General features: G+C 47.2%; 2 protein-coding genes across 6 annotated transcripts in view; one reads left to right on the top strand and one right to left on the bottom strand.

Moving 5' to 3' along the window:
- Window positions 1-2,517: 2,517 nt before the first annotated feature.
- On the bottom strand, window positions 2,518-5,592 carry METTL21A (methyltransferase 21A, HSPA lysine). Its single transcript, XM_053982338.1, has 3 exons — window positions 5,345-5,592; window positions 4,022-4,133; window positions 2,518-2,997 (listed from the first exon to the last, which is right to left on the bottom strand). Exons 1-3 carry the CDS (start codon window positions 5,489-5,491, stop codon window positions 2,600-2,602), a joined length of 657 nt encoding a protein of 218 aa, XP_053838313.1. The 5' UTR covers window positions 5,492-5,592; the 3' UTR covers window positions 2,518-2,599.
- A 170-nt stretch (window positions 5,593-5,762) lies between these two features.
- The window catches only part of CCNYL1 (cyclin Y like 1), a 43,976-nt gene continuing 28,948 nt past the window's right edge, over window positions 5,763-20,790 (top strand). Inside the window, exons 1-4 of one of the 5 annotated variants that reach the window (XM_053981889.1) lie at window positions 6,148-6,228; window positions 7,920-8,050; window positions 8,380-8,488; window positions 12,848-12,932. In XM_053981889.1, the coding sequence (XP_053837864.1) occupies window positions 8,414-8,488; window positions 12,848-12,932 (160 nt within the window). In that variant the 5' untranslated portion in view covers window positions 6,148-6,228; window positions 7,920-8,050; window positions 8,380-8,413. Of the gene's footprint in view, window positions 6,013-6,147; window positions 6,229-7,919; window positions 8,489-11,236; window positions 11,949-12,847; window positions 12,933-15,725; window positions 16,051-20,790 lie in introns of those variants that run through there. The other 4 variants (XM_053981891.1, XM_053981890.1, XM_053981888.1 and 1 more) reach the window with 4 other exon arrangements.

The following is a 20,790-nucleotide window of genomic DNA, read 5'->3' as shown; positions in this document are numbered from 1 at the left end:
CTGGGTCTGGTCTCCTAAATCTAACAGGACGTGCCCCAGTAGCAGTCAGAGGAGAAGGTGTCCCCTTGGGGGGGTGCCACTTGTTGGGCTGGGGGGCAACCACTAAGAGTTCTGCAGGTCAGGGGCAAGGCACTCACCTGAGCTGCCTGTGCCATCTCATGCTTTTCTCCACAATTATTTATGGGCAGTAGCATCACCGCAGCCTTCAAACATACTCACTCCCTTGGGTGTGCGTGCAGCTGCTGTGTAACAGCAGCACGGCAAAGGAAGCCAAGCCTGTAGCAGACATGTGTCCACTGACACATGCCTGCGCTGGAAGGATGGCTGTGGGCTGTAACAGCAGCAATGGGAAATCTGACACTGAAAACTTAACAATTAGAAAGAGATGGAATTAAACTGCTTTGTTTTAAAAGTGCAAAACTCTTTCTGTCGTAAAAGCAAGGCCTGGGGCAAAACCCCCTTCTTAGAAGTGTGCAGGTCGCTGCACCAGCCTTTATTCTGTGCTTTATTCTGTGCTATTTAAGCAGACTTTTTAGCATGTTCCTGCTATGGCAACAGTGCAAGCTGCTATGGCTGTCAGTGCTACAAGCTCCAGCCTCTTGCAAGGGCTGAGCACTGCCAGGCTTTTCCCACAGAAAAGTTCCCTTGGGCACTCACGAGCCCAGGCACCAGCACTCTGCTTTCTCCCAGCTCCAGCCCAAGGGGAGCCTAAGCTACACATGAGCCTAATGCCTAATCCCAGACGAGTTTGGAGACAAGGATACACCTTGGGGAGGAAAAGGAAGAAGAGAGGTGAGAACTTACAGCCACACTCTGAAAACTAGAGCCAGACAGAGGGGGAGAGCTCATAATTCTTTTCAACCACTGCATGAGAGCTTATCTCATGATCTGTTTTCAATTAGGGGGCTGTCTTCCTTGCCCCAAACTGACTCCAACTCCAGTTTCAGGCTGCGAATTCCCAGCCAGCTGCCTAAGCACTGTTTTAGTGACACCATGTGGCTTCTGAGGATACTGATACAGCAAGTGTTTCAAGAGAGCAGCAACTCCCAGACTGGATCCGAAACCAAGCAAGGAACTTCGCTGAAAACATGCAAGAGATGTGCCAGGGAGGAAGCACAAACCTTAATGATAAATATGTCATTTCCACATTACAGTCAGCACAGCGTTTCTGGACCGCCGACCAGGAAGTATGATGGGAGCAAAAGTGACAAAAACTTCCAAAATATGCATGGGCCAAAGCAGCTGCTGCTTTGTTCTGCAAAACCGTTTGCAGTTGCCAGTGCCAAATACATGCACATGCTTATAGTCTGAACCTGACCTGAGGCTTTTTGAGTTTAAGTTTATAGCAAAAAAAAGTTCCGCATCCACACAAAAAAAAAAAAAAAGAGAGTAAAGAAATTCCTGTGTTTAGAGGTGTAGCTGTCTTCTGCTAGCCCATTGTTTTCATCAGGTTCGTTCTTCCACCACTAGAAAGAGAAGGAAGTCTGCTGCTGGTGTGAGCTGGACTCCAAGATCTTGTGAGATAAACACACAGATGTGTTTTACAAGCTCAAGGTAGGAAATCTATTACTTAGAGTAGTGTCTTAACTACCAGTGTGCACTGAAAGCACACTGAAACCTAGACGCTGCCCCAAGGGCCCAAGTAATGCAAGAGTAAGTACTTCCCCTGCTGCAAAGACTTTACAGAGCACCCTCCTGTCCTAAATAACAGCTCTCAGAGACAGAGGGAGCACAAACAAAGGCACAAAGTAGAACATTATCTAGTGGTACTTTGAGAGTCAAGGGCTGATTTGGTATTTTAAGAACAGCTTGAGTTTCCTTGTTGCACTTTCCCAGCAGCACATGTGCATGTGTATCTCCTCCAAGGAGCCTTGATCTGTGTGAGGCAGGCTTGTTAGGGACAACTCAGAAACCACAACCGCTTCAGTACTGCAGATGTAGCCCACTCACTTGCAAATCAGGTAAAAATAACAGTGATTTCTAAGCTGGCTTACTTGGCAATCCCTGTTCCCAGTGCCCCTCCAGATTTTGTTCTTTGTTTCACTGTGCCTCCTCAACGCAGCAGTGACAGCAACAGAACAACTTCATAGCATCTGCCTTTGGTTCTTTTTGCCTTTTAAGTGGTTTCTTTTACCACAGCTTCTAAGATGCAGAAGTCCTGAGGAGTTAAATAATTTACAGCTGGAGCATTAGTTTTTATTTCATCCACTCTCCTACTTTTCTAGAGTTAAGGAAGCGATAAAGGGAAAAACCAAGTTTCCCCTGAAGTTAAATATGGTTTGATTTCAGACAACAGACCTTTTGATAGAACAATTTTGATGCTGGAGATTTCTGCAACTTGAATCAGTTTCAAAAATTACATTTGATAAAAAGACAGTGAAACACCCTATATGACTCTATTCAGATATGAAGCAGAGGTTCAATATGCAGAACAGAAGTACAATCCTTGCTCTATCAGACCCAGTGATCAGACAAGACCATCAGAACAAGAAGCCAGTGAAATAACACAACTGCAACTTCATGCTTAGGAACAACTGTATTGAGTAGAAACAAAGGGGAGAATTGAACAGCATCAGTGGCTTATTAACAAAGCAGAGAATCAAAAGTCATCCTTATGACTACCCCTCTGTGCTTTGTAGATATGAACATCCTTACTGGAATCATAGTGCACCTCAGACACAGAAAAACGCTCTCTCAGCATCTTCAAGAACTTGAGGTCCCGCTCATAGCGGATACGGCAGGAAAGGAGAATCACCGTTCGCTCTGAGCACAGGTGCTCCAGCGTCTGAAGCAGTTCTGCAAATGTTTCTTCCAGATAAACGATGTCTGCACCCAGGATTAAGTCAAATGCTCCTGGAGAGAAGTTATCCAGGTCTTTTCCCCACGTCAGCTCCTTCACCACTGCTCTGGGACGTAGTTCAGGGGGTAAGTTCGCCTGCACATTTGACTCCAGGAACTCCAGCGCTGCCGCCCTGTCTGTGATGGTAACACGGGCACCTAAGGGGGACAGGGGGACATGGCTCACACTCACAATCCACATCCCTCAATACAGCATGTGGAATACAATGCTCTAACTCTAGCAGGCTTCTTAGTTCCTGTTAAACATTAACAGCTCCCCTGAGCTGCGTGATTAAAAACAAAGAAGAAAACAAGCAAAACCCCCCTGTCTACAGACATCCTATCCTTCATGAGTCACTTAAGAATATAAAGTGTACTCTACGTGAAGATTAAGTTGGGTAGGGAAAAAAAACATGTTTTCTGGTGCTTTTTCTTAATGCATGAAAGTCACGGAGTTACTTCTTGCCTTTCCATATGCAACAAAAGAATAAATTACAGGGGACGTTACAGTTCAACATTCTCCAATTCCATATTTTTCTGTAGGAGAGAGGCAGCTAGAGAGCCTCTGTCACACGTGAGACAAAAGTTATGCCTGTGTGATTTTTCATGGCATGACTGTATTTTGTCAAACTGTTTTGTTTCTATTATTTCAATAGGCACCTTTCACAGCCACTAGAGCTTTGAATCAACAAAGTTAACCTGGGAAAGACTGCACAAATTTAACATAGTACCCAGTTCCTGCTCCAGCCACAGACAGATCAGCAGCAAAACACTTCATTTCTCCATGCCCTGTCTGCAAGACAGGCTAATGAAAGGCTTATGCAAGCTCAGAGAGTGGTTTCTGTCTGTAGCTTTATCTGCATCAGAGGACAAGTGGAAGACGGGAAGCACAGCTCTTGCTCCCTGGAGGGGAATAGCTGCAGAGCTGAATGCTGCTGAGCTGCCTGCCATGGCAACAGGCGTCAGCCTCAACAGGGTCCCGCCATAAAGTAAACCGCAGTGGCAGCAGCACTACAACAAATACCACAGCAGGCTCTACCGAGGAAGATGACTCAGAGAAGAACCATCACAGTTCACACATGCAGCTTTGGTGCTCACTTCTACACCAGGCATGTACATGTAAAAGAGCTAGTTTTACTACAGTTGTGATTTGCTTTAAAAGAGATAACAAAAAAGCCCTTACCTAGTAATGTGACCACTATTCCCAGCAATCCAGTTCCAGCTCCCAGCTCAATCACAGACCGATCCCTGAGATCAATGCCTTCCATCTCCAGATAAGCACACAGAACAACAGCCTAAGCCAAGAGACAAGGGCGATTAAGCACAGGGTTTCAGTCATACTGAACACAGGGTTTCTGGTTTAACCTGATAGAGAAGGTTATGGGAAGGGTCAGGTGCTTCAGGTCTGCAGCAAACTTTGTTCAGCACATCTCCGCCTCCTGTGTGCACCTGTAGTCTTTTTATGCTTTATGGAAGTTTTTTATAGAGTTTACGGAAGACTCCTACTGGCAAAAGGAAAAAAGAACCACAGAGGTTACAACTGGGATGTGGTAACTGCTCCATGAATCCCCAAACATAACAGGAGGTAGAAAGAGTTGTATTTGGAAAGGAAAAGTTGTATTGGAAAGGAAATACAATAGTTGTATCTGGAAAATTTTTCCTCAAAGAAAATTTGAGGGGTTGTCAAACACTAGTGAATGAACACAGTATTGCAAAAGTCCAGAATAAGGTTTCATAGTATCTTGTATGGTATTCCAAAAGGTTTCTGCACAACACTGGTATGCCCTCGGAAAGGACACAGGGAAAGTAAACTAATGACACTTCTAGCTGGTTGTATGTAGCATGTTATACGTTATATAGATCTTGATAAGGACCTCTCCCACAGCAAGTTCTGTCAAAGCTGATGTCCAGAAAGATCAGAAACCCTGTACACCAACTCATTTGAGAAGTTTGCTAAAAATGCTACACTTCTTTTAAACTAGAGGTAAAAGTGCAATTTGTGTGTGGATTGAAATCCAACCCAACGGGAAGCCCTTGGCCTACTGTGATGCTGTGAACGGCTGCCCTGTGGGCTTGGACCCACCACAAACCCCTCTGTTTTGGACGGTTCTTATTCCTAAGATAAAGTCTATCAGCAGTCCTGCTTGAGGCTACAAGCAGTGGGATCTGTGCTGTGCTCTGAAGGGTGCCAAGCGAACATCACCAGCCACTGTAAAGAAAGGTGAGAGTTATCCAGAATATTTCCTGTATTGGGCACTGGCTGTGCAGGGTTTAGGTGCAAGGTGCATCTTCCTTGCATTCCTGCAGGATCTCTTATGGGGGAAAAGGGAAAAGTAAAGCACAGTTTAATGTATTCTTTCCTAACATTAAAAAAAAAAAAAAAAAAAAAAAAGCCTTCTCTTTACAATTCTACGGTAAATAATTTTCTACGGTGAATCTGAAAGCTCGGCAAGAGCCACAGGAAGCCACCGACGGCGGAAAAGCTGCTCTTGCCATGAACACCTACCGCGTCCCAGACCACGGCCGCCACCCCCAGCCGCCGCCAGTCCTGCTGGAGGCGGATGGTGCGGCTGGCGAAGTGGAAGGTGGCCGAAGGGCTGTGCAGCTGCCGCGCCGTCCAGCCGCCTCCCTCCTCGTAGGGCACCAAGGCCATCCCGCCGGCGGCGACCGCAGCCGCAGGCCCCGGCTCAGCGCGGCCCCGGCCGCCGGCAGGCCCTGCCCGAGCCGCGCGCTGCCCCGCGCCGCGGGCAGGGAAAGGCCGGGGGCCGCCGCGGGGACAGGCCCGGCCCCTCGCCCGGGCCCGGCCCGCCCGCTGCGCCCGCGCCGCAGGCCCGGGGCCGCCGCGCAGCGCCCGGCCCGGCCCCCGGCGCCGCAGCCAGGGGCGGGCGCGGCCTCTGCGCAGCGCCCGAACGGGAGCGGCTGCGCTCAGCCGCCGAGCCGGGGCGGTCACTTTCCGGGTACGCAGGGCCGGGCTGGGCTGGAAGGTCCCCGGAGCGGTGCTGCCCCGCGGCCGCGGCGGGAGCGGGGGCCAAGGCGGCGGGGAGGCTGTGCCGGGGCCGGCGGCGCGGGCAGGGCTCCGGGGCGGCCCGAGGGGAGAAGCGCCGCGCTGCCTCCTGCAGGAGGCCGGGGCCCGGAGGGCTCCCCGCCCGCTCACAGCCACTGCCATGCGGAAAGGTACGGTGGGAAAGGTCCCACGCCTGTGGGACATTGTCAGCTGTCCCCGCAGCCTCCCTGTGGTTCCAGCCTTGGGCTTTTACTTGGGGGGTTGGAAGTCGGTGCCCGAGAAAGGCATTTGTGCAGCGCAGCAAGCCCCGTCCTCCATTGCTGGCACGGAGAGCAGAATCTCTGCAAGTGCTCATCACAGGCTGGAAGCGCTCCCTCAGTCGCTGGGTAAGCAGCGCAGACACAGCAGTTCTGCATCTCAGTCGAGCACTGACCAAGGCAGCACAGCCAAGGCTGCTCTCGGCTGGCCGTGTGGCGGAAACGCTCCCCGGCGCTGTTTGTGTAGCGGTGTTTCTTCACCTTTGGCTCCATTTAATCTCTTGTTTGGCAAAACAACGCAGTGTTCTTCTCCTGTGTTACCTGAACTAGCTCCAAAGACTGCTAAAGGCCATGGGAGAGCCGGGGAAGTGTCCTGGCAGCACTCATGCTCTGGCTGCCTGGAGGCACTGCTGCAGGTTCCCCACAGAAAGGCGCAGTGCCTGCAGCCACGCTCCTCAGCCCCTAAGAGGAGCATGGGGCAGCAGGGGCAGGGGACACATCTTCTCCGTCCCATCTCTAATGGCTCTGTGCCCTGAGAGCTCCTGGTGACACCAGCGATGGAGCAAGCCGGTCCCTCGAAGGTGGGGACCGTAACCAGCTCCAGAAAACATCCCCTCTCTTTCCCACAGCGACCAGCAAATCTGTCTGGCAGTCAGAGGCAAAAAGTGGTTACATCTAAAAGCTGTCAATTTGAAGAGAGTGGCTCAAGATTCATGAAAACTCTGTGGAGGATCATTACAGGTTGCACAGGGGTAACAAACAGTAAAGCTGGTTTTTAGGGTTCTGCTACTGTAGGAGAATGGAAACTGAAATTTGCCCCAAACCAGCCTGTACTTGTCTTACAGCAACTCAGACTTCTCCCTATAAACATGCCAGAACAGGTGTGATGATTCAGTTTTCTGTGGTTTTATGTCCTAAAGTGCTGGTCCCTTGCCACTATTCCTGCTTTTGAGAGTTTGAAATTGCTTGTGCTATTACCTCGATTATTTTTTTTTATTATTTATGTAGGCAGTGTGGGGAAAAAAGCCATGAGAGTCATTATATTTGAAACGAGAACTCTGTTCGAATCACTTTTTGTGTCACCTACACTCTGCCTAAACTACATCAGCAGGCAAATAGACGGAAACTCCCAAATGGCACAAAGCTTCTACCTCCTGCACCATATGCCAGCCCTGGTTTCTCCAACGAGAATATGGAGGAGTGTGGCAAGGGTCTAGTGCTCCCAACTGCCTCCTTTCTATCCCCAGATGAGTTTTCTTCCCTTGCAGTATTTCATAAGCCCAAGTGTCTGGCTGAATAGCAACTGGAGTAAAAAAAGGCTGCATGTGAACATATATTGTTCCTTGAAGATGATAATGCAGTGAGTGCTTTTATCCCAGTAATGTGATTTTGTTAGTCAGATATCCCTGAATATCTCAGGAGCGCAGCAGGTTCTCTACCAATCCTGCCCCGCTTCCCAGAAATATTTCCCCTTCTTACCTGATAAAGTTGCTTTGATACTGACTTCCATGAGCCTTAGGCAGAAGATCAGAAATTACTTTCCAGATCATAACTGGGCAGTGAAGCTATTAAGAGAGAAGCAAGTCCACTAGAAGTTCAGTAAGGGCCCTGATTCCCCAAATTCATTCAGAGCCTATATGTACCTTCTCTTCACCTTTTCACATCCATTTTGTAAGAAAATGAAGTACCTGGGTATTATAGTGGCAGAGAAACATGCTTGGTTTCTTCTACCTTTCCTGACAGTAAAAGGATAAGGAAAACACAACAACACAGAATTGTGGCTAAAATAGATGTTCAGAACTGGAATGCCTTTCTTCCAGCAGGGCTAAAGCTCAGCACAGCAGTGAAGTGGTGAGAATGTAGCCTGGTTTGGCTTTTGAGCACTGCAGAGGGCTGTAAGGACACCTAAGCTGCAGGTAATCTTGCAAAGTAGGAAACAGCTGATTTTAAGGTAAGCAAGAATGATTTAAAGTATGAAGAAACAGTGATTCAAGTCCATTCTACCTCATTCAACCACTTGGTAAAGCAGGCATAATGTAGCCAATTATGAGTAAATCCCACCACCTCGGATTTGGCTAAGCTGCTCGGGGTGATTAAGAAAAAATGTTTAAGCGCAATGGTCCTTGAAATACTTAAAAGAGCAAAGAAAGTAGGTAAGATAGAAATGAGTACAAATTATTTTGAATCTACACTAATATAAGTCTCTTACTGCAATCTTCTCTTTGCTGCTTAATATGTAAAATCCTCTCTTAGAAATGAATGTGACAATTCTTGTGGTAGCTCTGCAGACACTGGATGCACTGCATGTCTGCGCATGGATTTTGGAGACATCCGTGATGGGAAAATACTGCATCCCTCACACAGTCTCTGGTTACCAAGGCAAAGGCAGGTATAAATAGAAACAATCTGATTTTTTTTAAATTCTATCTTGAAACCTGTGTTGTTGATAACCCTCTGACAGCAATGCCTTATTCCAAATGGTTCTGTTCTACATTTGTGTGGAAACTTCTGGCTTAATCCTTTCCTCCCAAAATAAACAGGAGCTACTTCTGGTTGTCATTCCACTGAAATATGAAAATTGTCTTGGAAGTAAAGTTTGGACAAATATCTGTTTTGCTAAGAGCTTTCATCAACCAAATGAACAAGAGCTAACACATGCTTGGAGGAAAACTCAGAAAAGAAAGCAGTCTTTCTCCCTATGTATCACTGTAAGTAGCCATTCAAATGGCTACTTACAGTGATACATACAAATAGCACTAAAATGATTTAACAAGTTTTACATTTTCATCTTCACCAGTAGAAGAATCTTCCAGATTCTCCACACCCATAAAATAGATGGGGTGGTGAATCATTTGCTGTTAATACAAAGGGAATAAAGCAGAGATTAATTTGGTTGATGACAGCTTGCAGTTGCAGAATCAAGACAGCCTCAGCTTGAAGTGATTTGAAACTGATGGGGTGAATTAAAAATAAAAACTTTTTGTTTCTGCAGAAACTGGTGGGTTATCAGTAGACCTTAGAACTTGCTGTTTCTGCAGGATCCTTGCAGACAAAAGTGAAATCTTGAAATAAACGTATAATCTAGCGTTTCATTTCCTTTACACACAGAGTTACATTAAACAGTAGAAGTAATGATCAAAAATATGAAGATGTATAATTTCATAAGTGCTTGAGTTGAAACACAGGATGTTTCTGGAACATATGAAGAGGGAATTGTTCCCATCAGTAATACTACATTTATGCCTTCAACCTTGCATCTTGATAAACTGCCATATATAATCACCACATTTATTAAAATGTCTTGTTACAGAAAGATCACTTAGCTTTTTAGTAGAATTACGTGAGTGAGCTCTCAAAGGCCTTGCAGGTCTGAAAGCTGACACTGTTCTGAAGTTTTAGTTAAGGAACAAAAAGCAAATGGAGTAAGCTCTTCTTCACAACTAACCACTGGATTTCCAGCTGCACTTCATTTGCTGGAAACCTCCCCCACTTTCAGATGTTCACAGACCTACAGCCTTACCTACATCACCAGCTGCTGAACTTCCAGGCCACGAGATACCAGTGTTGGGTCTTGGGAGAGTCCATAACCCACAGAGCAAGACTGACACGTGAGCAGACATGGGAAAGGCTGCTCCAGCAGCATTCCCAGTGCTCCAGGGCTCCCAGGGCTGTGGTGGGGAAGTGGAACAGACATGGGGCAGGGGAAATGCTACAAAAACCTTCCTTTTGTGGAGTCTTGAGTATAGATCTAGAGGCTTAACATTAGGTGGAGAAATTTATTATATGCTCTATAGGTGTAGTATTTTGCAATTTGAGAGGAAATTACAGTGCAAGCAATGTACTGTATTAATTTAAAACTAGTTAACTAATTTAAAACAATTTAAAAACAATTATATGGACAGGTAGACAACAGCTATAGCATTCATGCAGATGCAAAGGCATTCCCCTCAGTGCAGCTGTTACCCTTTTAAAAGAAGGAAGAATCCAAGCATATGAAACGTGGGGGATTTGGTGTTATTTCTAATGGTATTGTCAGTGTTTCTCTTCTTGAAATAAAATCCATCAGATGATAGAGCAGATGGAAGAGTTGAGTCTAAGCAATTTCAGGTACCTTAAAATGAACAGGGAGGGCCCCTTATCACCAGGCTGTCCAGGCTTTGGTGGCCCAGAGTTGGAATTAGAACTGCAGAAGGTTACCTGAAATAAGCTTGCTGCAGGACTTACATGTGCACAGTAAGACTTTTCTGAGAACAAACCATTAATATTAAAGTTTGTGTTAAAATACTGAAAAGCATTTTCCTTTTCCACATAAGATATCTGTATCCCTGACCTGCAGAAACAGCTATTTCTAATACTAGATAAATCAAAGTGGTGGTTCTGCCAGCCCAAAGTACAGCTTTGCAGGCCTCTGTCTTTGCTCCAGCACATCTTGAATTTTCTTCTCAGGTACTAAGCCTCCATTAACATGAACTTAAGTCTTTGGTAACTGTGAAGCTGGTTTCATTTCACCTGAAGACAAAACAAAGGTAGGAGCAGAAGTGAGAAGCTAAGATAAAGAAAGGTTTACTGCCACATGCCTGTGCTGTTGGTATCCCTGCAGCGATCCAGATGCTCGCATGCCAGCCAAGCAGCTTGTGCATTGCCTGTAATGACACCTTAGATTGCAGCAAAGGCAAAAGGAGGGATTTAATCAATGACAGCAGCACTGCAGTCTGTCCTTATGCTATCAAACACAGCTCCTCAGCCCTGGTTTGCTTGTATCCACTGCTAGCCAAGGTAGTACAGGAGATTTAATAGTGTGTGAAACGTTAGGGCTACTAAAAATCCACCTTGGGTATTCTGAATAACCTCCGTGGTTACTTTTCTCCCCCGAACATTGGAATATTCTATTTCCCTAACTACTGTTTTGCTCAGGGATTTTTCCCTTAAATGGCTGTAGTCCTAGGTTACTTGTCAGCTTCAAAAGACATCACACGTGCAACATTTTTGTCCTGTCAGCTGGTAGTGGTTTTCAAAACAGGATGCCAATTTTTCCCCCGATTATTTCCAAGTGAGACACAGAAGTCTGAGCTTTTGTTTTCAGTTGGTTATACAGGTTCAACCTGGTGATTCATTCTTCCTGCAACTACATTTCCAGGAAAAGACAAAGCCCTGGCTCTTCTCCAAGTTATCCAAGTAAGATCAGAAAGCATTCCTCCCCCAGCTGTGACACTTTCTAAGAAGGGAGAAATTGAACAGAACACATCCCAGAGTTGGTGTCATCACCCTGCAGACAGGCAAGGAGGTGCATGGCCTTGGAAAGGCATGTGCAGTACCAAGTCAGGGTGAAGATAACAGCAGAGTTTACTGGATTTAAGATTCTCGGCCCTGTGAAGCACAACTGAGTGTGTGCAACAAGCCATTCTCCATTTCTGGGACTGATGGTAACTGTGAAGCTGGATGGTTTACGGGAAATTCTGCAATTTAATTTCAAGCCCTTTAGAAGACTTTAATCTTCTTGTTGCAGTTGGTGGACAAGAACATATGCTTGGAGTTGGGAATTTTTCAAGAGTTATTACTCATAAAGAAGCTGGTAACTTTGGCTTCAGACATCTCCTCTTAGGGATACTGCTGCTTGCAGATGAAGGGAAGCCTGGTTTTGCATAATGAGGCAAAGGACGACAGGGTTGTGTGGTTGTGAATGCAAGTGCTGAGATTTCAGAGAGGGAGTTAAATGAAAACCTGCACAACTCTGCCTACGAGGAACCATCGCAGGGAAACGTAAAGACTTGTCTGAGAAGTGCAAGCAGACAGCAGCTCACATGTACTCAGAAAATAGGCCAAGTAAAGACAAAGAATTACCTCCCCCTGTAAGCCCACAAGCCAAAACACAGCTGGTAGCACTAATATTAGTCATGTCAAGCCTGGTAGTCTTCATTTATTATGCATCCTGCAAATAATTATACATATAGTTGAGTTTATAGCTCAGAAGCTGCATTTAGTGGTTAGTAGGGTGTGCTCCTCACTTGGAGCAGTTGGCAGGATATTGTTCCTCTGACCTCATTAGACTAACATGAGGAGCAAGTCTGGTCCTTGGATATTCAGAATAAACCACAGGTCTTTCTAACCTGCATATTATGAGCAGAGGTCACTACTCCTTTGGCTGTCATCACAATCTGATTTAGGCTTTGTTTAAAGATGCTGTCTAGCCTTCCTTAAAGGCTGTGTGGAGTCCTCCTGAAATTTGCAGCAACTTCCCGAGAGGGCTTAAAGTAGGATTCGTTCCCCACATTTTTGAAAGTTACTTTGCTTTCCCTTTTGTGAAAATTAAAGCACAGGAGGGTTGCTGCCCACTGGGTGCCCTGCTCAAAGACAAGGGGTGGTAATTGAGAGTCCCATGGCACACACCTCTCTTTCTGGAGCAGGAGGAAAAGAGGTTGAATCCCAACAGTCCGTAGTAAGCTATTTTCAGCTCAGCCATTCATTATTGTCATGATCCACCATCCAAAATGCCTGCTTATGCAAAATGTGGATCTAGGTACGTGCTGCCCATTGTACATCAAAGTAACAGATTTTTTTAATAATGGAAACTGTCTGATGATTCACTGGGGTAAATCAAGCAGAACAGTAGAAAGATGAGACAGAAAATAGGAAGAGAACCAGGACCAGTAATAAATCATGATAGAGGGTATTCAGTGTATTGCTACAGCAGTAAGTCAAGAGAATGTTAAGCTGCATAAATAAAAGATAATGTGTTTCATTTCTGCAGGGTGTTGCTCAGACTACATCTATTAACAGGATCGCCTGGTTCTGCAGAAAATACACACAGCAACAGGTTTTGTCATATTATCCTGGTAAGTCAGACCTGAATTAAGACTTTAAGAGTTACTTTGCCAAAATGGAGCAGGAAATGAATATTCCTCATCACTGTGGCTAAATGAAAGCATGCACAGATATGGAAAATTACTCTTTACTGGCGTTCTGAGGTATGTGGAAGCGGAAGCTTAACTTCTGGAATGACAAGGAGGTGGGACAGTTTGCTGTTTCTGTGACTTCCAGGGATTAAATTCAGCTTCCTCTTGCTTAAGACCTACATGAATAAGTCCTCACAGGGAAACAGACTACTGATTTCTTTCCTCCCTCTGCATGTTTGTATAAATCCTGATACTCTACAACAGCACTAGCGCAGGGGAAGGCAGCCTTCATCTCTCCCCCTTTGCAGAATTGTACACTGAGAACAAGTATGAAACCCATAGGAAACTTCAGCCTCTGGTGTGCAGGCAAAACCTTCACACGCAAACAGCAGTGAGGCACGTCACATACTCCAGCCACTCCAAGTTCCCAGCATTTTTCACCTATCGGTACAAGTACGTGGGGTTTTACCTGTTGGCCCCAATGGCTGGGTCCTGGTGCTCAGCTGCCCAGTGAGCCACTCCTGCTCACTTCCTCACCCTTGAACAAGGATTTTTCACTGCCCAAAACCACAACTTTGGCAAAGGATTTCCTTGAGGCTGCTCCAAAGCAGAGAGTTAGGAGAGGTCCCAGCTTGCTGCTGGGATCCCCGAGGCACTTGCTGCAGCTGCACCTCCCTTTGCCAAAGCCAGGCAGCCCCACAGCCCACGGCTGCAAGGAACAGATGGACCTGGCTTTAGGCAGGGACACTCGGCATGGCTGCTGTCCGGCTGAGGGGTGCAGATTTGCCTTGGCTCCTACCGCTGCTCTGGATGGAGCAGCTCACCTCCATCGGCGTGGAGCCCCTGGAAGGCACCCAGCCGAGCAGCAGGAGTGCAGCTTGCTCAGACTCTCCAGCTTCTGAAAATAGTCAGCCAGGTGCAAAGAGTGAGGGAAAGCATTGCTCTTCTCGTGTAAGAGTAAATTTTGCCAGTTTTCATATTAAATAGTGCAGATGCAAGCCAACTCTTACTCTTGCTTGAGAATTAATTACTTCAGTAAGTCACGCTAATCCTCTAGCTTCTTCTCTTTTCCCACGATCCTCACAAAACATCAGTGGGTGCAATGCCAGAGGGAAGAAAACACCAGTCTCTCAATGATTATTTTTCATGAAGCTCGTTTTTCTCCCCATCGTTTAGGTCAGTCTCCTGTTCCACCCAATGGTTAACCCCTGGCCCTTCCTAGAACTGGGAGCAGGACTGGCTGGCCTACAGCTTTCTAAGTGGAGTGCAGAAGCTGCAGAGGGACTTCAGCTGGCCTGAAGTGGTTCAAGAAGTGCCAAAAGCAAATCTTCCCAAAGCCCTCGTGTAATCCACAGCAAGGTCAGATTCCTCTGGAGTAACAAGGCTTAGCAAACTGTCAGTAGCATGTAGACAGGCTTAGCTAACACAGTTTAGAAAAATTGCTGGTAAGTGAAAAGGTATCATTCATCAGTCTGAGGGAATAATCCCCATATAAGACTATAAATCATTTGGTTTGTCACTTTATTGTGCCTGGGATTAAGTTGTACAAATTCTGGAAACACAGCATCTCTGACTTCCTCTCTTCAAAGAAACTACACATGGTTTGCCCAAAAACTCCATGTTTGTCATCACACAGGAGAAGCCAACATGAGGATTTTTCCTACAAAATTGAGTAAAACCCCAAGACTGCTTATCTTTGGAATAACTGCCAGCATGATAGCAGAGTTTTGTAATACTTTTGTGTGTTCCTAGGTCTTCTGCAGAGCCATTCTTCTTATCAGGGGCCAGAGTTAAATTTTTGTAGCGATAGTGGGTTGTTTCATTGCGGAACAACGCATGTTTGTGTTTATCAGGGCCTCTGACTGCTGTGGGTATCTCGCCCTCTAATCCATCTTCCCTGGAGTGTATTTGAACATTCCAGTCCTCTGAGGAGCTCTCAGGTAGCTGAAACTCAGCAAGCAAACACGCAGCTGCTGGGGACTTTCAGTGGCTCCTGGGGATGCCGGCGGCCCCATGCAGTGCCGCTTTCCCGGCCTGCTGGCAGGTACGGCGTACAGCAGCGAACTGAGCGCCCAGCGAGCGGCGGGACGCGGCACTGCTGAGGCTCTGCCGTCCCCGGGACGGGCGCCCTTCAGCCCTGGAAGGGAGGGGAGAAGGCGGACACGAGCTGCTCCAACTCGCAGGAGCCGCGGCGCGACAGCGCTGGCGTTGTGGCTCGTGTTCCTGCGCGGTGCGGTGGCCGCTGTCCCCCGGCTGTCCCCCGGCTGTCCCCCGGCTGTCCCGCATTCCCGCACGGCCGCTCCCGCCGCGCCCGCAGCACGTGCACGCCCGGCCAGCGCGAGCCCTCCGAGGGCGGGGCCGAGCGCGCGGTGCCGAGTGGGCGTGGCCATGGGGGCGCGTCTGAGGCCTGGCGGCAGGCGGTGCTTGCGCGCGTGCGCGTGGGGAAGACGAGGGGAGGGGAGGGCGGAGACACGGGCCAGGGGAGGGCGCGGCGGCGGCCGCGTGATGAGCCCCGCGCCCATTGGCGGAGCGGCCGTCACGCGGCGCCGCGGCGGGAGGCGATTGGGCGGTGGCGGGGCGGGGCCCCGGCTCCCCCGGCGGCCGCTCGCGCGAGGCCTGTGCTCGCCGCGTGCAGAAGGCGGCGGGGCGGTCGCGCGGCCGCGGGGGCGGGCGGGGCCGCGCGCGGCCGGGGCGGGGGCGGAGGCGCTGAGCCCGCCCCGCGCTCCGACCCGCCCTGCGCCCGCCTCCCCTCCCCCGGCCCAGCCCGGAGCCGCGCAGCCGGGGCCCGGCGGGGGAGCGCCGAGCTCCATGGGCAACACCGTCACCTGCTGCGTATCCCCGGACGCCAGCCCCAAGCTCAGCCGGGCTCGCGGCGGCGGCGGCGGCGGGGCAGCGCCGGGGCCCGATCGCTGGGCGGACGCGTACCGGGCGGCGGCAGCGGGCGGCGGCGGCGGCGGCGGTGGCGGCTCGGGGTCGGCGGAGGCCGAGTCGGGGGACTCGGATCCCGGCGGCGGCGGCCCCCACCTCCAGCACATCAGCGACCGGGAGTTCCCGGATGGTGAGCAGCGGGCGGGCGGGGAGCGCCGGGCACCGCATCCCTGTGCCCTCGGTGCCCCCGCTCCGCCCGGGTGGGCGCCCGGGAGGCACTGGCGGCCCGAGGCGCGGCCCCTTTGTCCGGCGGCGGGGGCAGCAGCGCGGTCCCGCCGGCCCCGCAGGGCTCGGGCCCCGCCGCGCCCCAGGCAAAGTTCCCCGCGGCTGTCACGGTGCCGGGTTCGGGCCGGGACCTCCGCCCGCGGGACAAGCCTGGGGCCGCTCGGCGAGTCCCCGCCCGGGCCAGGAGCGCCTCCCCTGCCGGGCAGCGCCCGGCCCTGCCCGGATCCCGGAGAGGGGATCGGGGAACAAGAAGAGAACGTGGCACAGCCCCCGGGTGCTCCTGGCTGAGGTGGAGAAGTCTGGCTGCTCCTTTCTCCTTAACTACGGAGTCGTGACTCGGTGGTAGTGTTCTGGCAGATCGCAAAAGCTGCTGCATTTCCAGTCTCTGTTGAACAGGAGGAAGGAAGAGGGTGTGTGGGGAGTAAGGGAATTAAGAATTACAAAGATTGTGTGCATATGACATCACCTTGGCTGGACGTGAGTAATTTACACTCTGGCTGTGCAGGGTTGTAACTGTGGACTCATGAAACCGGCGTTCCTTGTCGCGTAGCTCTCGGTGTTCCTAATTTGCTTTCCTTGGACTCATGGGAAAGTACGTGTGTGCTGCTCAGATTCCTCGCAGTTACACCCGGAGCACCGGTACCTCACAGACCCGCTCTGTAAGGCATCTCCTGAGCCGGGAGAGCTGCAGGGCTGTGCTGCGGCAATTCCCGGGACATGTAAGAGGTTCGGGGTGCTCCTGTCTGGCCGGGCGCTCACGTGGTGCTGCTGCAGCCGCACGGCGCAGTCTAGCACCTCATGATATTTAAAACTTAGTTTAATTAAGAAACATCTTGCTATTCCCATTCGCAAATATAACCACACCTATGCGAAAAATATTCGCTTGGAAAAAAGAGAGCCTGTGTGACATCTTTAATGTACGGTGCATACAGTAACAATAATCACTGTAATCCATAGTCTTCTTGAACTTAAGAAAAATTTTTTTGCTAACAGACTCGCTGCAGAAGAGTGTGAGAAGACCTTCCGAAATGGAATTATTCAACTTGCAGAGTTCTGCACAGCACCATATGGTGCAGCTGTTCCAGAAATGAGATGGAACAGTCAGCCCCTTGGAGCTCCTCTGAGACAGCTGTGCAGTAGTAGAAATTATGTTTGCTGCCTAGGAGAAATAAACCTTTATTTTTGCAGGAAGATTATTACAGAATTATCTCAACTCAGTAGGGGAGGAGGAGCTAAACTCTCTAAAGATTCTAATAAGCCAAGTAAAAATGCCTAAGCTGAACAAATCTCCTCAGGAATAAGGGTTGTATTTGTTTGAATCTTTAGTATGTGATCATGTCAGCTGTGCTAAGTAACAGATTTAATTGTGAATTCATCTATGTTTCAAGACTGGCCTTGAAGTAGAGAAGTACTAATTTTTTTGAATTTGCAAGCCTGAATAAAAGTGTATAGTCCAAGAATAAGATACTAGCTTGTCTATCACAAATTTTACTTCTGTGGCTATAGAAACTTGAGTCTTAAGGCAGGAGATAATCCTGAAATTAGAGCTGCATAAGTGGTATATGTTTAAGATAATTTTAAAGATCTGTTTTACAGTGATATGTGGTTCACTATTGCCCTCCAAAGTTGATCTGCTGCAAGTGATAGATTATATTTGAAGTTTTCTGATTGATACAACTCTTTAGGGGTGCAGAAAGTATCAAAGTTTGATACCTGTATTAAAATAAAATTCTGGATAGTCAATCTTAGAAGTAAAACTCCTTGTGTTGATTTTTGTATGTTACAAAGCACTCCCTGGATAGAATTGAAGCAGTTAACTTCAAAATGTAAAGCACTGTTTATGAAGTCTGAAATCAAGTATTAAGATACAGGCTTTATTTAGAAGTTAGAAGTGAGACAGCTATCTGTTTAATTTAATACCTCCTATGAAAGACTAAATCTGTAATAGACCAGATATGCTGGTCTATTTAAGAGAAATATGCTTATTCCTCTTAAACTCCAGGATGTAAAAGCTGTTGGCATACCCAAACCATGCAAAGAGCCTGCATGTTTCTGTGCTCTTGACTGTTAGAAAGTATTCATTTCATTTTGGGGATAAAACATATTTCCGTAACTGATTATTGTATAATATCATAGGCTAGCTAAGATGCAAACTTAGTATATAATGGGAGGGAGGCTGAGAACCTACTGACTGCCCTTTTCTTGAATCCTTTGGCAGGGAGAAAGGAGAAAGCTGCAAGGAAAAAAAGTCAAGATCATTTTGGCTATTTTTATTCCACACTGCTCAGTTCTAGGAGTTTCTAAGAAAACAGCTAAATATATCAGAAAGCTAGCATCCGAGTGGGATGGAGATGCTTCATTCCTTACATTTCTACCTCTGTGTTGTTTGTTGTTCTAAAGTGTGTCTTACGTACTTTTGCACTTGTTTTGCTAAAATTGAATGTTTTGGTTGTATCAGGAATGCAGAAGGTACCAACTGAGCTTTGGATTTTTTGTCTTGTGTTGTTTCATAGCTTTGTGTTGCTCTTCCATAGCAAGTGGAATGTGTTCCTCGCATGTCTGTGCCCTTAAGTGAGGATTATTCTGTAGCTTCTCCAGCACTCTCCTTAACAGGCACTACTTTCCAGTCAGCACTGCTTAGATTGTCTGTATTAGATCAGAAGGAAACAAGAAAATTCTCACTTTCTTAAAATGGACAAATTACTATGTGGTATTTATGTATGACAAAAAAGTCAGTGGTAGGTGGAATGGAGGTAAAACACACAGCAGAACTGAAAGTCTGATGTTTCAACAAAGGTTAATTCAAACAGGAAAGGTTTGTCAGATCCTCTACTAAGAGAATGAAAGCATGACCTTGTGTTTTATGGCTTCCAAGATCCTGAGCCATAACCTATTTGGTGCATACTTTCTCTAAACAAGAAATAAGCCTGTATTTGTGATTTGATATGCTAAGGCAAGTTGGATTAAGAAAACAAGGAATAAACACAACTTTGAAAGTAGAAGTTTCTTCTAAACAGGTTGATGCCTTCTGCTAATATTAAATATCAAAGTCTGGCATGAATATAAAGCAGCTAGTTGACTTTTCAGCTGAGCATTAAGTGTTCCTTAAATCAGCAGTTCAACACAGTTTGCATTGACCAAAAAGGTTATCCTATCTAGTTTTAGTAATTGTAGCTCTTTGATCTTAGTGTGCCATTTGGGCTGTGGTGATTGGATTGGTGTTTGTTTGGGTTTGTTTGGTTGTTTGGGTTTCCCTCCCCCCCCCCCCCCCCCCAAATGAGTGTCTACTAATCTTTATTTTGGGCTTTCTTTCTATTTCCCTGAGATTTTTTTTCTGGATATTTGGGGGAAGAACTTCTTACGGCTGGCACTTTCTTGCTAGATCCCTATGTTTAAACATAAATCTATTTCTTGAAAAATTCTTTGATCCTTGGATAAAACTAGAACGAGACCTTGCTTAGCAGATGGTTCTCACTTTCACTTGAAATCATCTCTCCCTGCACTGCTGCTGTTCACTGAGTTTGAGCAGAGGTTTGCCTGATTGCCTTGAACCAGGGGAAGAGTGTTGCCCTACTGGAGTGGTGGGACAAAGTCACCTGGTACCCTCACCTGAATAACGGGGATGGAGAATGACAGGGGAAAAGACAGTCAGGGCTAAGAGGGAACAGCAAATGGGATCAGGAGAGGAGCTGATCGGGATGCGATCGTCACACACTGGTTAGATGGGAAAGCAAATGGAAGAGAACTTTGAAGAGGAGAGTTAATAGGGATTTAGTAAGTGAGGTTTCCTGGCTAGTGCCTAGAGTAACTCTTGAAAGCTTCAGGGTGTCTGCATGCTGCAGTTATTAAACAGTGTTGAAGATGAACAGATATTTGGATATATTGATTGTCTGTGATCTGGTTGTCTATAACAGCTTGTCTATAAACCTCCATGCAGAAGGTCTAAATAGTGTTCATTTGTTTCTCTTACATAATTTCATTTTATTTCAGGCATGTGGGTGGAGGTTTTTTCCTGGTTTGTTTTTTTTTTCTTTTTAGTTTGAGATTTGTTTGTTGGATTCTTTTTTAAATCCCAGTTAAAATGTTAGTTAAGTTAAAACAGTTTGGTGCAAAGAATCAGCTTTTTGATGCCAACTTCCCAGTTTCATCACAGGGAAGGTTTAAGCATCTTGTGTTGGTTTTTGTGCCTCTCTATTTGAAGATCTGTAGCTGCATAGGTTGACAAATACTGTTGTCTGTTTGGGCATGGAGCCAGAGCTAAAAACCAAATGATGCTCTGGTGCCTTTTCTTAGTATTCCCTCTACTTTCTTCTTTGTTGTTACTGAGTTTTTCCCCTTAGACTCAGTCTTAGTTCCCCATAACTGTCAATATCCCTTTCCAAAAACTGACTAGACATTCATTACAAAGGTATTTGTAGCAGTTGCAGATAGTCTGTGATCTTGACAAATATGAAGTATTGGACTCTGTGTAAGCCTGAAACACCTTCCATGTTGTTACTTTAAGAAGCTTGATGCCATGGCCTCTAGAAACAATCTGTGAAGTACTTGTAGTGGAAATGACTGAATCACAATGTCATCCAGGAACAGCATTGACATTTACCTACAGAATTGGGAATTTGAAATAAAATAATTCATCACTGCAGTA

Source organism: Vidua macroura, chromosome 7 (assembly GCF_024509145.1).
Source record: "Vidua macroura isolate BioBank_ID:100142 chromosome 7, ASM2450914v1, whole genome shotgun sequence".
NCBI lineage: Eukaryota > Metazoa > Chordata > Aves > Passeriformes > Viduidae > Vidua > Vidua macroura.
Note: the sequence above shows the minus strand (reverse complement) of the source record. Positions and strands in the feature narration are given on the sequence as shown.

Bases quoted from the DNA above. Each gene is read 5' to 3' on its own strand.
- METTL21A (XM_053982338.1), bottom strand. From the start codon at position 5,491: ATGGCCTTGGTGCCCTACGAGGAGGGAGGCGGCTGGACGGCGCGGCAG. The intron at 4,134-5,344 runs GTAGGTGTTCAT...CTCTTGGCTTAG, and splicing joins CGGCCGTGGTCTGGGACGCG to GCTGTTGTTCTGTGTGCTTA. The intron at 2,998-4,021 runs GTAAGGGCTTTT...TGTCCCCCTTAG, and splicing joins AATAGTGGTCACATTACTAG to GTGCCCGTGTTACCATCACA.